Source organism: Megachile rotundata, chromosome 7 (genome assembly GCF_050947335.1).
Source record: "Megachile rotundata isolate GNS110a chromosome 7, iyMegRotu1, whole genome shotgun sequence".
NCBI classification, from domain to species: Eukaryota; Metazoa; Arthropoda; class Insecta; order Hymenoptera; family Megachilidae; genus Megachile; species Megachile rotundata.
The window spans coordinates 2,817,866-2,834,390 of record NC_134989.1 but is presented as its reverse complement, the minus strand read 5'-3'; the positions used below and the strand labels follow the sequence as shown (position 1 = coordinate 2,834,390).

The 16,525-nt window shown below is 32.8% G+C and overlaps 1 protein-coding gene across 7 annotated transcripts in view; it reads left to right on the top strand.

Annotated features, from left to right (window-relative positions):
* Positions 1–16,525, top strand: part of LOC100878472 (uncharacterized) — a 422,291-nt gene that overhangs the window by 336,965 nt on the left and 68,801 nt on the right. For all 7 annotated transcript variants that reach the window (XM_076533666.1, XM_076533669.1, XM_076533665.1 and 4 more), the window contains 2 exons: positions 13,507–14,393; positions 15,162–15,539. In XM_076533666.1, coding sequence (XP_076389781.1) covers positions 13,507–14,393; positions 15,162–15,539 — 1,265 coding nt within the window. The remainder of the gene's footprint in view (positions 1–13,506; positions 14,394–15,161; positions 15,540–16,525) is intronic.

The window sequence follows — 16,525 nt, the reverse complement described above, 5'->3', positions numbered from 1 at the left end:
AGTTATATTACCTATTTCTACCATCGCCTTACCATCTGTGTTTCAAAATTTGCAGGATGTTTTCTATTTCAAGATGCACCATTACATTACATATTTTATGCACTTTTCCCGTTTCTGACATTCTGACCATTTCATATTATTCGGTTATTTCTATACATTATAAATATATAAATTTGTTCATAATTACACTAGAAGTTTCTCCGACAAACGTTTTTGCCAAGTCGAAATTAATTTCCGTGTCACGGCCAAGAGCAGCGTACGATCTTGAATCATGAACAAGGTTGGAGGAGCAGCTGCATCGGAGTTGAATCGGATGCGTACGTGTGATTTGAACAGCTTCAAAACCGTGAACCAACGCGAATAACAATGCAATTTCATAGCTATAAAACGCAGTAGTCTGGTGTTATTGAAAATCTTGGTCATGAGGTACCGATGTCTGGGCGGAATTTTATTCAGGTTACATAATCTTATGCAAAGGAACATAATTTTGTGGGCTACATCAGACTGAACTGATTTCGTATGCAACGAAATGTTTTCACAAAAAATTAAAAGCCCTTTTATCTTCGTTCATGTTTTGTCGTTTTGCTAATTATGATTCACTTTTGTTTTGTTTATTAGCGGACGGATATTCTATTGTGGAAAATAATTATTCTGGAAATTAAAGTGTACCATTATCGGAAATTAAATGCCATGCTGCTGTGAATGTTCCATTGCACTATAAATGTAGTGTGTAAATTTTAATTACGATCTTTAATGAATTTTTGGTTTTTAATCACTTTCAGTAGTCTGAGAGAGTAATGGTACAATTTTCTGCGTATTTATGATTAATTTACGTTTTTATCAGCTTTAGAACATATGTGATCATATTGGTTGTTTCTGAGTATTGCCCTGTTCGTACAAAATATTTCGAAAATCATGGGCTCAAATATAATCGACTTTTTGAGTCACTGTAAAAATACAAAATGCAGCAGCATAGAAGCTAGATACAGGCTTTTGCGGTGCTGAAGCATTGCATAAGAAATGCAATTTCAACTTTTTTAAAGTTGCATGATCGGGCGAAATGGCATTCTATTATATGATCCGCGATGCAAAGAGGCTCAGATTACGCAATTAGCCCGATCTCGTCACTACTGTCGTCACGCGTTAGCGATCCAAATTTAATTAATATCGGAATCGTGAAGGCCAGCACGATCCGTCGAATGGAGGCGAATATGACGAACATAACGCGATCGCAGAGAGCACTCGGGCTCTTGCGAAGGCGTACACGGAAGCTCGCTTTAATTGTATTATCTATCGCGCGAACGGAATGGAGAAGACGAGCAAATGGACGATCCTGGCCTGAAGTTAATGCCTGACCTAGCCGATTTAACGTGATGAGAATTTGAGTGACGGATGATTTTTCATTCCCGAAAGTATGTAAATAGGACGAAGGTATAATCAATTATTCCTTAATTCTATCACGGATTAGCAGAATATAAATATTAGAGTAGTATGAGTTTATACGTTAATAAGCGGCGATGTGAATTTGTGACCTGCTTTTCACACACTTTTTCGAGAATTTACGACTATAATTTTACCCACGTTATTTTTGATATAAAAATTAATTTTGATATAAAACGACTTCAAATACCAATCGGTTTACCGAAAATTTTCCCATATTCCCCAATGGCCAGACTACCCCTATTTATTAGCACTATATTTACGGATTTCGTAAAAATGACATATTCTAGAATTACCTGTGTGCATATTTATTCTAATTTCAAATAAATTCATCACGAGACACATTAAAATATCAGGAATATTATACAGAATAAAACAGTTGAAACTGTTTTTTGGCATAAACAATTATTTTGAAGAACCTTTAAATTCAGTTTATTTGAAAATGAAGTTATACATGACAAAATTTAATTCTTCTTTTTGGTTTATTTTTTTCTAGAATGATAATATTAATACTAGAACACCCTGTGTATATAAGTAACAAGAAATTAGTATTTTATTTTACTTTACCTAACAAACAAAATAAACCATAAATGGCATATTTTATTCATTACAGTAGCGTTGGAAAGTAAATTTACGCTTTCAATTCTGTCATGAATGTTATATGTCCACGTTTTCTGAGCTAACTTGATCATCTCGAGTAATTGCTAAAAGCAACATTTTATGAACATTTTAACGTTTAGAATTTAAATAGTGCTCGTGGAGCATATTATGTAAGGTACGTGTTTGATTTGTACGTGAAAATGTTTCTGAGATATGAAGGTTAACTTAATTCTCTAAATATAGTAGAATGAAGTAGATATTAAAATTTATTTCGTTAATATCTCGTTAATTATTAAATTCAGAACGTATTAAAGTTAATACAATATTTCAACTTAGTATTTAGTACCTTATCGATTTATAATTTAAAAAATGTCATCTAATTTAGTATTAAACTATCAAATCGGTGAAAAGATCGATCGTTGAATTTCGTATTTTTAATTCCAAAATTTATTAAGATGATTTTCTTGAAATATATCAATAGTTTATATTTCATTATCCATTTATTTATTTTGTATTTTAATTTTAATTTAAAAAGAAGTATACTTTGTATCCCGGTTGTTTTATTGTCGAAAAAACCAAATTAACTCTCAAACCTTCCATAACATAATATCTGCAAATCGAACACATACGTTAAAGTATTCGTCGACATAAGGTAAATTTCATACATTAAATTTGTCATAAACTATACCACTTAGTAGTTATTTGAAATGATCAAGTTATCTGATACACTCTCTATGCTTTAATCGGATTAACATTATATGGCGTACGAAGTATCTTTTTGTTCCAATTAAAACCTTTAAATTTTATTTAATTGAAATTGTCCGTAATTATGTTCGTGCCTCTTTCGTGCATTTCTAAAAGTATTTTTACCTTTTTATAACTTTTCGAAAAATTGTTTTCAAGACAACCCCATATACATCATCATATTTCAGGGAAAGCTTTATGTTGTCTTATGTTTCGCTTGTTTTCTTCTATTGTATATTGTCGTCGATTATTATCGCAAATTTCAAACTGTTTCATTTCTTTGTATCTTACTTTCCCATATTTTTGACTTATTGGAATGTTTGTATTGAACAACTTTTTTTCAAACAACTTATTATTAAAGTGAAGCTTTATACGAAAAACACAATACAGTATTCTCTCCGTAAATGTTAAAAAGATCTCTACTGTAAATGTTAAAATTCTATCCTCAGTACTGGGGGGATCCCCCTCGAAGTCAGTCAAGAATGAAACACGATTAGTCGCCGAAACGACGAGGATCGAATATCGGTGAGAGACATACTAATGCAAGTAAAGAAAAAGATTGCAACTTTCTAATTTCTTACTATTTTTTCATGAAACTTTTACTGTCGTCTTTGTCCAATAAGATATTCCAAGTAAATATAACTCAAATTACGTCGTGTTTGGTCTCATTTTAGTCAGAAAAATGTCACGAATATGATGGAGAAAGTTGTATAAAAAAATGGATGAAAAATAAAAAAGTTAGCAAGGCTTAAGCATTGCAAACAATTGAACAGACTTTTAATCTTTGCCGATTGCTGCGGCTACACTGTCTCTGTCTTCTTCACTCGCTATCCTCCTTTGCGTTAGAAACTTTCATCGTCAATTAAACCAGTAAATATAGTCCAAATTATATCGTGTTTGGTCTCATTTTAATAAGGAAAATGCGAAAAATCTATTCGTAAAAGTTTGATAATGAAAAAATAAGAGATAAAAAAGTTTTTTATTTGCATTGGTATTGTCTTACGGATACATTAAGCTCGAATCACGTTACATTTCCCGGCGAGCGAACTTCGCGCGTCTCGAGGGGTCTCCCCCCTAGTGGTGGGGATAACATTTTTGCTTATATCGTAAAGGGCATTTTTGCGTATATAGAATGAACACTGTATTTGGCGGTTCGGCTAGCTATGGTAGGGAGGCTAGGAAAAGTAAAGGAGAGGGAGAACGTTTTGTCCGGGGCCTGCTAGTGGACTTATCGGTAAGGCGTTCTAGCAGGCCCTTGCCTTAGTCGCGGGGATGTAAGGAAGGAATGGACAGGAACTATTGTATATGAATAGGAAGGCTCTTTGAGTACTAGCGAGAAAGTCTAGGGTTTCGATTCTATGCGCCGTCTAGTGGCGATGAGCGTGGGTGTGAAACCGCCACATACAGGGTGTCCCGTAACTAGTGTTACTCCCTGAAAGGGGTAGTAGAGGACGTCATTCTGAACAAGATTTTCCTTTGCAAAAATGGGGTTTGAAGCTTCGTTTTTGAATTATTAAGCAAAAACACGGACTAATCAGAGCGCGAGGATTTCGCGCGCTCAAACGCGAGAGCGACAGCTTCGAAAATGACAGTCGATCGTGATCGTGAACAAGCGTATCGATACCACGTCGGTATAACGTCGGTATATCGTCGGTATAACAGGAAGCTATTAGGTAAAAGTTAAATCGAATAATGAATTAAGAAATTAAGAATAATATTAAATTCTTTGTAATTCATGAGTGAGAGATAAACCAATTAGTTGTTGTTTACCCATACCAAGTATATTGTATTTATTTTACGCCTTCGAAAAGGAAAAAGAATAAATTCAAGAAAATTAATTTTTCGACTCTTCGAATGAAGCAAACGAATAAATTCATGTTTCAAAACGAATGAGTACCTTGTCTATGAAATGGGATAAAATTGGAATAAAATATCTAATGCAGTACCTCATTGAAGTGAAATAAATCAATTGCTGCGTACGTATAATTTTAAAAATACGGAAACAACTTAAATAAAACTTACCCATTGATTCATGAGAAAACTAGCTTCGATAAAAAATATTTGTGTCACCGGGTAGATCCATCGATCAGACTATCAACAGCTGATGTCCTGACAGGGTCAATGAACTCTCAATTTATTTCACTGTCTCTTTCTAATAATTGCACAACATAAGAACGACCGGTAAACGGACCGAATGAAAACGCGTGAACGATTTTTCATAGATATGTATGTTTAACGATACGCTATATTCCAATTATAAAGTATCCGAATTGAGGAACCAAAATTATATTACGTATTTTATTAGAAGACATTGTTAGACTGGCCACGGATCGCGGTTTCGTTCTCGATCGCGAGGCATATGTCGCGACCGGTTGCCATGCAACGATGGTCTGTTGAACGACTGCGGCGTCGATCGACAGTCGTCGTTTATTGTCGAAAGAAACGTGTCGAAATAAAATGTATCATTGTTTCTAATTGAAAATTCTGTTTTCTTGCTTTCAATATAATATAGTGTAAATTATTTATGAATATTCGTCCACGTGTTTTCATTCGTCCTATTTACGTGTCGGGCTAACACTGAAAATTAGTGAAAATTAGTAAAAAGCGATAGAGAAAAGTGATAATAAAAACTAATAATGAAAGATAACAGTGAAGTTACTTGAGCGTTTTTTGAAAGTTTCTGTATGGTAATTTATTTATGCTATCAGTAAGAATCGGTGGATCGACCCGGTGTTAGAGATGCATTTTCATCGTGATTATTTACGGTTCAATGGGTGAGTTACATTTAAATTTGTTAATTATTCAAATTCAAATTTTTATTTGTTGAATGGAAAGGTTATTTTATTTTTTAAAAATAAGAATTTGTTCTTTTTCATCATCACAATATCTAACGAGAATAATTTTCCATATTTTATCTATTGTTTCTTTGCGATAACAAATAAATGTATCGAATAAATTCGACTTATTCTGATTACGTGAGTAAGGACAACTTTCTTCATTTCTTATGCATTAATAAATGATAATCCAATAATAATTCAGATTTTTTCATCCGTTTTTCAATGTAACTTTCATCTAACAGTTTTCTATCATACCGACGCTATACCGACGTGGTATCGATACGCTTGTTCACGATCACGATCGACTGTCATTTTCGAAGCTGTCGCTCTCGCGTTTGAGCGCGCGAAATCCTTGCGCTCTGATTGGACCGTGTTTTTGCTTAATAATTCAAAAACGAAGCTTCAAACCCCATTTTTGCAAAGGAAAATCTTGTTCAGAATGACGTCCTCTACTACCCCTTTCAGGGAGTAACACTAGTTACGGGACACCCTGTATATATAAAGTCTATATGAGGCACTAATATGGTTTAGTTTTGAGGAAAATTGATTAAACCAAATTGGAGTTAGGGTAAATTCAGATAGATTCATGATAGTTTTAGAATTTCGTTATTTGCTGCTAATATTTGCATATTTTGAAAATGAGCCAACAATATATGAGTAGGTATTGTATTGTATTTTATTTTTTCATAAGAGATGGCGTCTGAGAGGGACTCCTTTCATTTTGCCCAATATGAGTAGGTCGAACCTTATAGGATTTTACTACTACAATTTTATTGGGGATATTTATAAAAATACAAAATTAAATTTTCGCAAATTCTTCCGTATACTTTACAATATCTATGGTGACTTCTTAATCATTTTTAAATTCAATAACAAGATAAATATTTTATATAAAACCTTAAAATATCTATTTTAAAAAGTGTTGATTTTTTTATTATCATATTTATAGCTCATAGAATGTTCTGAAACCCTGATTTATGTAAAAACGAATACATAATTCAACTTAAAAGATTAAAGACCATCATCGCTTTAAAAAGAGTATTGCAAATGTATGAAATTATGCAATCTGACATGTCGGTTATAGAAAACAGTAAAATTTCATTTTACATGTAGTTCAGATATGTATAATTCAGAAGATACATTTCAAGCAGTAATATGTAATATTAGCCTGCAAAACCTAAATATTAATCTGCACGTTTAAGAGTAATCATTATAGAAACCTATAATATAAATAATTTTTGTTAAAAAGTTTAATGCCATAGACGACCAGGAAAATAACACATAGGAAGAAAGATGTTGCACTAAAAATGTCACTGGCTGAAGAATAAAATTGTAGTTTGTTTAACAACGGCCATTTTATGATAATCAGTTCTTTAAGATATAGGAAAACATTAGGGTGTAAATTGAAGAAGCTGTAACTCCTGATAAATCTGAAATTTTAGTCAAAGCTTGTCAACTAGGCAAGTCTTGTTGAAAAAAGAAAATCTCTACAAATATTTTTAGCGCCTAGTGTTTGCCCCTCACAGTCCTTACAGGTTTTCAGCATAGTTCAACTACAACAAATAGTTCTTTGAATAATATCTATCAATATCCGCCTTCAAGTAGACATATTATAAGTTTAACTTTGACAAGGTCAACTCCGACCTTACTGTGACACTTAAAACTGGATTTTCAGAATCTGACAAACTGACGGATTTGAAATTTTTTATCTAAAATTGCATATATTATTAAGAAGCTTCTGTCAATACATATGTTAACTTTTATCGTTATAAGGAATCGTATACGCTAGTTTACATATCATCTCATTTATTTTTCTATTTTAATTTTAATTTACAAATAAGTCGTCATCAAATGTTCATAAAAGTGTTAAAGGATTAACATTAACATTTAAAATGCGTGCAAATTTTATCGAAACACTCTGTGTATGTACATTATGAGGAATTAAGTGGAATATTTCATTTTCTCTACCAGAGAAAATAACATGACTGGCAGTGATCTAAGTAATGTTTTAATTTGAATTGATAAATAGTGAAATCTTATTAGTGTTAAGGAAGAAGAAGAAGTAGATATAGTTAAAGCATACTTTTATTAAGTAGTCCCACGATTATCACCGCAAAAGTCGTTTTCTCAAGAGCCAGCCACTTTTAACGAAGCCATTTATTCGACCGGTCGTAATTCATCGGATGCACCTGAATAGGTGGCAGAATTGATGAAATCTCGAGGCGAGGGCGGACGTGGCACGCGAACTTATTCCACCATCGCCAATTTCTACGAGAACTCGTTGGCTTGCAATAAATTATTCGCGAGTAGATCGCCACTTCGACCACCGTGCAAATGAAACTGGTGAAGAGAGGCATTTTGAGATCGTGACAAAGTGCATAGTTGGTTTGAATTATTCACTCGTGTCCGTATTACAAACGTAACTTCTCGTGCTAAAATTACGTTTCTCTAAGTCCAGCTATGGGTCCTGGTGAACCCGAGGATTTTATTAGTAAAAAAATTTGTCTAACATTTACACATCTTACGAATCTGAAACGAAAAAAATTATTGGAGAAATGCTGCGTTAATGGTTTGCAAACTAAGTTGTTTGTACGTAACATATTAATTTACATAAATATCAGTTGGCTGTTTTGATGAGACATTAACGACATCTTAAGGTAAATTTGCTTCAATTATACCCCTTGAAAATTAGTACTTATATGAAAACTAACAGAACGAATGAAACAGAATTTGTGAAAAGTTACTCCTTATTACTAAAATGAATAGTTTCACCAATTTAAACTCTGTGAAATATTTAACTATATTTCCACTCGTAAAAATAATTTATTTTTAATGTGAAGAAAGTATAGTCTAGAAATAATCGTATCATACATACACTAATTCGTATTGTAAGTCTTAATTACAATAAACGCCATTTAAATATTTAGAAGTACAGTGTTCATTCCATATAAGCAAAAATGTCCTTTCCGATATAAGCACAAATGTTATCCCCACCACTGGGGGGAAGACCCCTCGAGACGCCGGAGGTTCGCTCGCCGGGAAATGTAACGTGACCCGGGCCTTAGTGTATCCGTGAGACAATACCAATGCAAATATAAAACTTTTTTATTTTTAACTTTTTCGTCATCAAACTTTTACCAATTAATTCTTGACATTTTTCCGATTAAAATGAGATCAAACACAATATAATTTGGACTATATTTACTGGTTTAATTGACGATAAAAGTTTCTCACGTCGAAGAGGATAGCGAGTCAAAAAGAAAGAGACGCTACGATCGTGGCAGTCGGCAAAGATCAAAAGTCTGTTCGATTGTTTGCAATACTTGAGCTTTGCTAATTTTTTTATTTTTCATCCATTTTTTTATATAACTTTTTCCATCATATTCGTGACGTTTTCCTGATTAAAATGAGACCAAACACGACGTAATTTGAGTTATATTTACTTGCAATATCTTATTAGAGTAAAATCATCGATGTACGCGTAATACTTGAAATTACAAGTAAATATGTCCCGAATTACGTCGTGTTTGGTCTCATTTTAATCGGAAAAATGTCAAGAATTAATTGGTAAAAGTTTGGTAACGAAAAAGTCAAAAATAAAAAAGTTTTATTCTTGCATTAGGAGTGTCCTTCTAGTAGGTCACTGTTTGTTTACGTTCAGTCTCCTTCACTCGAAATGTAGCACCTTTACGATATACGCAAACGGCGACCGTGATATTTTTCTCTTCTGTCCTTTTCTACGTTCGGCAAGACATCAATCAATGTAGGACCTGTACGATATAAGCACAACTTCACTCCCGAAAGATTTGCTTATATAGAATATCCACTGTATATCTGCATAAAAGTCATGTACCTACAATCTCTTTCACAAATTTAAGCTTACATACTTATGGTAGGAGAAAATAAAAAAGTCAACCAACTTAAACTGAATTTGTATTAATTCATTTTACTAACTCTTAGAAATAATAATTATACAAAATCTTTAAGAACCATGTTCTAATTTAAAAAAAAATACTTACAAAACTTATCTTTTTTTATTTGACCGTTTTTTTATGTAGTGATCGTATGATGATTCGATTTGTTAACGTATGTCCAACTGTTCTTTATACTTTTTTACAGTAAGGAGTGACTGTAACTGTTTTAGATTAAAAAAAACAGCAAGAGTACTATTTTGAGGTACAAATTAGGTAAATTTGTCATACTTGTTCAATCATGGACGAATACTTTGATAAATATTTAAAAGTCTAATACAATTTGTGTCACAACCAGAATTATTTAATTTTAATTGACATGTCATAAATCGGATGAAAAGAGGTATATCGATCACAGCAGAGTACAGACAACTTTAGTGTTCGTCATTGACAGTTATAGGTTTATTCTGCGCTGTCAACGATATGATTTAACACTAGAACTACTCCACCAATCAAAATGATTGGTTTTGTAGTTTTATTTTAAAATTCCAACTTCCTGTTACTTTTTTGCCGGAATGATGTACTGACTTTTGCAACAATAACTAAAAAAATAATATAATAAATTTTATTTTGTTTTATTTATTTAAAATCAAAATAGTTTTGAATATTTTAATATCTTAAATCGTAAATAAAATTCAAAATATACGTATAAAGTTGGAACGACATAAACAATCGACTGTAAATAACCTGTTAAAAAAAATAATTTCGAGTCTTAATAATAAGCACAGACTATTATCAGCCATTCAAGTAAATTATTATTATTTGTCGAAATTTTCATTTCTATCCGCTCAAGGTCTTCCGAAAGTTGTAATAAACTGACAAGGGACACTACCCAATCGACACACGCCGATTTTGCACTTTGAGTATGATATAGAACGCAAAAAAATATTTGACACGTATTTTTTTTTATCGGCCATCGTTCACATTAAAAGGGTGAAAATAGCCTTCAAAGTTAAGGGCTGAAATCATACTTTTGGGAATATCTCTGGAATTAAAGGAGATAATTGGAAGCTTCTTTTTTTGAATTGTTGGTCTTTAAATAGGAAATTTTTGTGCGTAAAAAAATTTTAATAAACTTTATTTGTTTAAATAATATTTTGAAAATTTTGAAAAATCGTGAAAAGTGTTATGTGGGACACTCTGTATAACAGAAGAAGTTGTCAATAGAACAACGCGATTAATAACGAAGAACACTTTTTTCAGCTATATACCACTTAAAGGTAATGACAGAAGAAAAGCAACCATCACTCTAAAGAACGAATTGTCTTTCACCACTTTAGAGTAGGAGTAAACGTTACTATAATTTAGATAGAAACTTTTATTTCTTTCATCACACTTACCAGTTTTTGCACTACTGCTATTTATTTCGACTATTGTAAAATTCGTTCAGAAAAAAATCAAAGACACAGAAGTATTGTGCTAGTACTTGAGTTCTCTTATCATAAAAGAAGGAGTACTTTCACAGTTGAGCAATATTTCAGTTACCAGAGATATGGTAGAAGATCATAGAATGAAATGGTACATGCGTGTAATTCTGCATAAAATTAGTAGCAAACATGTTAACACGCGTTTATTAAATATAATGTATACGATTTTCAAGACACGTAACCTGAGTGGAAAGTTCTGTAAGAAATGTTTGACGGGAAACGTGTTAGGATGATTAATTGATTTAATAAAATGAAATCATAATTGGTGAAGACAGTTGGTTGAAAAAATCTGGGTGTGATGATTAGAGGAAGTATCCGGGAAGTATCAATTCCAGCGACTTTATAATAAATCTAGGACAAATTTTAAGTTAACACCAGTCATTGTCTTCAAAAGGCAGCCACGTATGCAAGAGTTTGCTTTTGTCGATGTGGAATAGGAGTACAATGAAGCGGTAATAGGTTAGACTTGCGGACCACTTCTCCGTTGATATCGTAGCCTGCCAAGTCTACGGAATTCGAATGGTAGGGCTATTGTTCTCCAAAATTAATAGATTACCAGGAAAGGGCAAATCGACAATTTTGAAATCAAATGATGGGACGGTGAAGCGTAATATGATAAATACTTGTGTACGATTTTATTAAACCCGATGGAGACTCCAACGGTATCGTTTCACGGGAACTTCTGAATCTATTCGAGCATTTTGATCGGATAGTTTCGTTCCAGTTGAGAATTTCTAACTAGTTTCCTTTCTGAGAGGTGGCTGAGTTTCAGCTTTCGATAACGAATGATAATGGAGTTTTGATCAATAGTCGTTGGTTCACGTATTCCGCATCGATCCTGAAAATCTATGTTTGATCGCATTCCAATTTATTATGGTTGCTACCAATATTCGGTTAGAAATCCTTTCATCATAGACTCAAAAACTTTTTTTTTTGAAAAAAGAAAAAATACTATAGGTAACTAGAACGTAGTAACTAGAAATAATAAATATATGTCTTGTCAAAAGATTACAAAATGTAATCATAATGCATGTACAAATTCGTATATTTATTACATTTATTGCAATATTTATTATATTTTCGAACTAATCTACAAGGCTATAAATGTAGTCTTTCGAACTAAAGACTACAAAAATACAACAAAATTCAAAATTGCAACATCGTACACTTGGGTCCAATGTCAACTTTCTTTGACAAAGAAAAAATGTAAGAAAAATAGCATTAAACACTTACTTTTAATTTTTAGAGGTAAAATATGTGAACTTAAAAATGTACAGACTTCCAAATTTTTAAATTTTCAATTTTATAAATTTGTAATCTTGAAATTTCGGATGTTTAAAGGTATACACATTTCAATTTCTCAAATTCTCAAATTTTCAAATTTTCAAATCCTCAAATTCTTAAACTCAAAACAATTTGTGCAGTTAAATTTGCCTCGGAAAATACAGAAACAAAATAAGAAATTGCCATCTACATATTTTTTATTATGAAAAGTTTTTACGATTTCCCTATTAAGAAAAATTTTGCCCATCTTCAATTTCGAGGGTTGTTATTAATAAATGTTTTGGATAAAAATCATAAAAGTAAACATTGCTAAAACTGCTTCTGTATTATACTGAATGAAACATACATCTATACCAGTATTTAGTTTACGACAATTATGGAGACATTAAAAATTATAATGTAATATACAGAAATACGGTAAAAAAATAATTCTAGTAAAAATAATAAAAATCTGTAAATGTGTTAAAGAACTAACCTAATTGCGTTATGTGGTATAAAGAAAATATTACTTATTATTATACTATTTTATGTTTTATAAATATAACAAAGAATATTTGTAAGAGTTCGACAATCACTAATTCGACGAATGGAAGTCTACATATTTGCACAGGGAGGAATTTTCGAACATTTTTCTGTAACTGTCATAACAAATCATAAATACATTTGAAGGCATATATCTTTTCAATAAAACTTTTTTGGATACAAAATTATGTGTCTTAAAACTTTTTTCATCTATTTGTCCTTTGTAATACGCAGTATAACTTAGATGGCGACCTTTTTGAACATCCTGTATACATTCACTTCAGGTCCGCATTCAGTCTTATAAATAAATAAATTGATCGTAATCACAGCTATTATGTCATAGCAATACAAGTATGTAATCTCCCTGAAAAAATTGTCGGTTAAATTAAAATCTCGAAAAAATATGACCTCGAAAATAAATTCTTGTTTATACTAATATCTATCCCTCTGTCCCAACAATTCACTTCTTTGATATTTTAGCAAATCATTAAAAATAGCGAAGATATTGCTTTGTAACAAAGTTAGTGTAACATTCTGTATACATACATATATTTGATATCATTCATTTTTGGCATTCATTTGTGTACTATTACGTACACTTATGTTTTAAATGTATGAACACCTGCAATGTGTTTATTAAAAATATACATAAATCTTCATTTGCATATTCTTTTGTTTCAGGTGATATCAGAGTACTGTCGCACACGTTTGCAGTCAAAGCCCTTCACTCATATAGTGATGGACATGTATCGTGAAGTAATGAAATCTCCGCAGTACGCCGTTCGAAAACGCTTAGCGTATCAGCATCTAAACCCACCAGCACCTCTTCGTAATTCCTTAGAAATGCCAGAACACAATCTTCGTCAGGGTAATTATCCCCATCACCATCAGCAGTATCCGCAGCAATTGGATGCTCTTCAGTCCTTTCACGCTAGCCAGGTCAAAAGTGCTGTTCATCAGTATCAGTATCAAGATCGGTCGTATCATGTGACCAATCAGTACAATGCTCTTCGACAGAACCAGCAACGCCCTTCTAATCAATTCCACCCGCACCAGCAGCATCAATGTCTTCAAGATCCCCCTCAATTAGCTCAGGCATCCAAGATGCATCATTATCACCATCATCACCCTGCGAAAGGTGCTCTTTTCAAACTGCAATCTCGAAATTCGCATTCTCATCCGAATTTGCCGAGTCTTTGCGGCCAGCAGCCACAAAATCGACGTCATGAAGCGAATTTGGAGGATCGTAGAACACAATTTCCATCGCAGTTGAACGTTCAAACCAACGGACGTACTGTTGGTCCAGCGATACAGCATCAACGACGTCATCATTCGAGGACGTACTCTCAACCGATTTATACGAGACTACAGCACACCAGGAGCAGCGGCAATCTACCGTCGACTATCGGAGAAAATAATTCTGGAGGAAACGTTTATAGCGATCCTATTTATGCGTTACCCGTCAAACCATTCCTCAGCTCGCAGGATGTTAGGGTTAATGGATTGTCCGTGAAACCATCCGTCGGTCATCATAACGAGGATGTTTATGCAGTCACTGCAATAGCGAGGTACGAATTCAGTATTTTCATTTTGTTCTCGATGTAATTTTTATGATTGCTTTGTATTGTTATTTATTGAGATGCTTTTGTCTTACAGATTTCTGAAAATATATATTATTTTCGAAACAAAAAATACATGGTCGTATTTTATATTTTATTACATTGTTTGAGAAAATAGATTAATGAGCACATGCTTAGTTAAAGAAATTAGCGATATAGAGGAAAGTAATTTTGTCAACTCTTGGTTCTTAATCGGAAAATTCTTAGAGCTTTCTTTTTCAAAATTTCATAAGCTTCTAAATTACAATTTTATATATTTTTGAACTTTGAATTTATATATTTTTGAAATCAGGAAGATACTGTAGATTTCGAAATTTATAATCTAGATTTTTGAAAATTTGGAAGTTCAAGTATTTGAAAATCTAAGAATTATGACATGTAATAATTTTACACAATACAATTACAATACAGTTACACAATGCAGAACACACATAAGTAACAAACTTAATAAAGTTATGTAAAGAAATAAATCCACATACGGAAAACATTCATTCCATATTTTTTTTACTTATTTTTCATTATTGATTCACCTACTTTTCAAATGTACCATTTAGAAAAACCCCTTGATATATTAATTATATAATGAATGAACGCTTGGGCAACTATAGTCCGTGGTAGTATCGAAAGAGTTAAAAGATTGTGGACAAAATGTCCGGTAAACGATTCTGAGGCACGGAATAAAGTTGAAATGTAACAAAACGTGAATTTCTATGACAGGCGACCGTCGGCGGCCGGTTATTCTCATCCGGATATAGCAACGTCATCTACAGAACGTGCACGAGACGAGGTTTATGGGCGATCAACGAATGTCGCGTTACAGAGGCAACACTCAAATCCTCAGCTGCCCAGCAGGAATCAGCAAGAGGATGATTTTAAGCTCCATCTGGAGCCGAACGTTGCAACGGCTGATCACAGGTGTCCAGCTGGCACAGGAAAAGAGGAACAAATAGTTCAACAACAAAATCCAATGTCTTCCATACAAGCGAGAAGTGTTCAAGGGCCACCAAAGCCACCCCGAATAATTACAACGCTGAAAAAGGCCCCGTTTTCTGATGTTGAGAGCAGTAAATCGGAACCACCCGCAAAACCACCTAGGTGAAATCATTTCTTTTTTATTATTATGTTAATATTTGGATTGAATTCTTTAATACTATTTCTATCACGATTTTGTGTATACCTAGGTTCCACTAAAAGGTGTCTTTTGACACCTGTTGTTTTTGAATGCAAATAATTACCAAAACTGTTGGAATTTCAAATTATCAATTCAAAAATGTTGATAATTTGAGTACTATATTTATTGCTACATTGATGTGTTTTTATTAGAGATTATCAGGTTGTAAATTCTAGCTTAATTTATCAATCTACAAAATATAAATATAGAGGTGTACGGTAGAATGCAACATAGCGGAAAATAAGCGAATATCGAAGTTATGCCGCAACTTCTGTATTTTTAATTACAACTGAAGTTGGAATTTTCTAATCTGATCATAATTGATATGATGCTGCAAAATGGTGTTGATATTTATATGTAAAATGGTTTAAAGTTAGGCACTGTCATGAAATCCAAGGTGTCAAACAATACCTCATGGTAGAAATAATTACATCATATGCTCATTTCTAAATCTACATGTAGGATGAGCTGAAAGAAAATACCGCTGAATTAATTTAACAACTATTGTATGAAAAGTGAAAAAATTAATTATGTAGATGTTGGGACTCAATCTTATAAGACCATATTTTTATTTAGCTGGAACATTCTTGGGAAAATGACCGTTACCGTTGCAGCGGTTTATTGCGGGCAATTTGTAATTCCGAAATTTTTATGTTTTTATGTTTTTATTAAGGCCCAGCATAATTTAGGTTTATTACTGTCGAACCGTTAGGTGACAAACGACGGCGTAGTCGACACTCTTCAGGTCAAAGTTGACCTGAGCTCAAACATTTTGTTAGGGCGGTTCTTACCCCTTCTTGCAATATTTTGTCGACCAATCTGATAGTTAATTTTCACAAGGCGTTTGTCACTCCCAAATACATGCCGATCCCACTTCTCATTTTTAGTTTTCGTGGAAAACATTCATTTT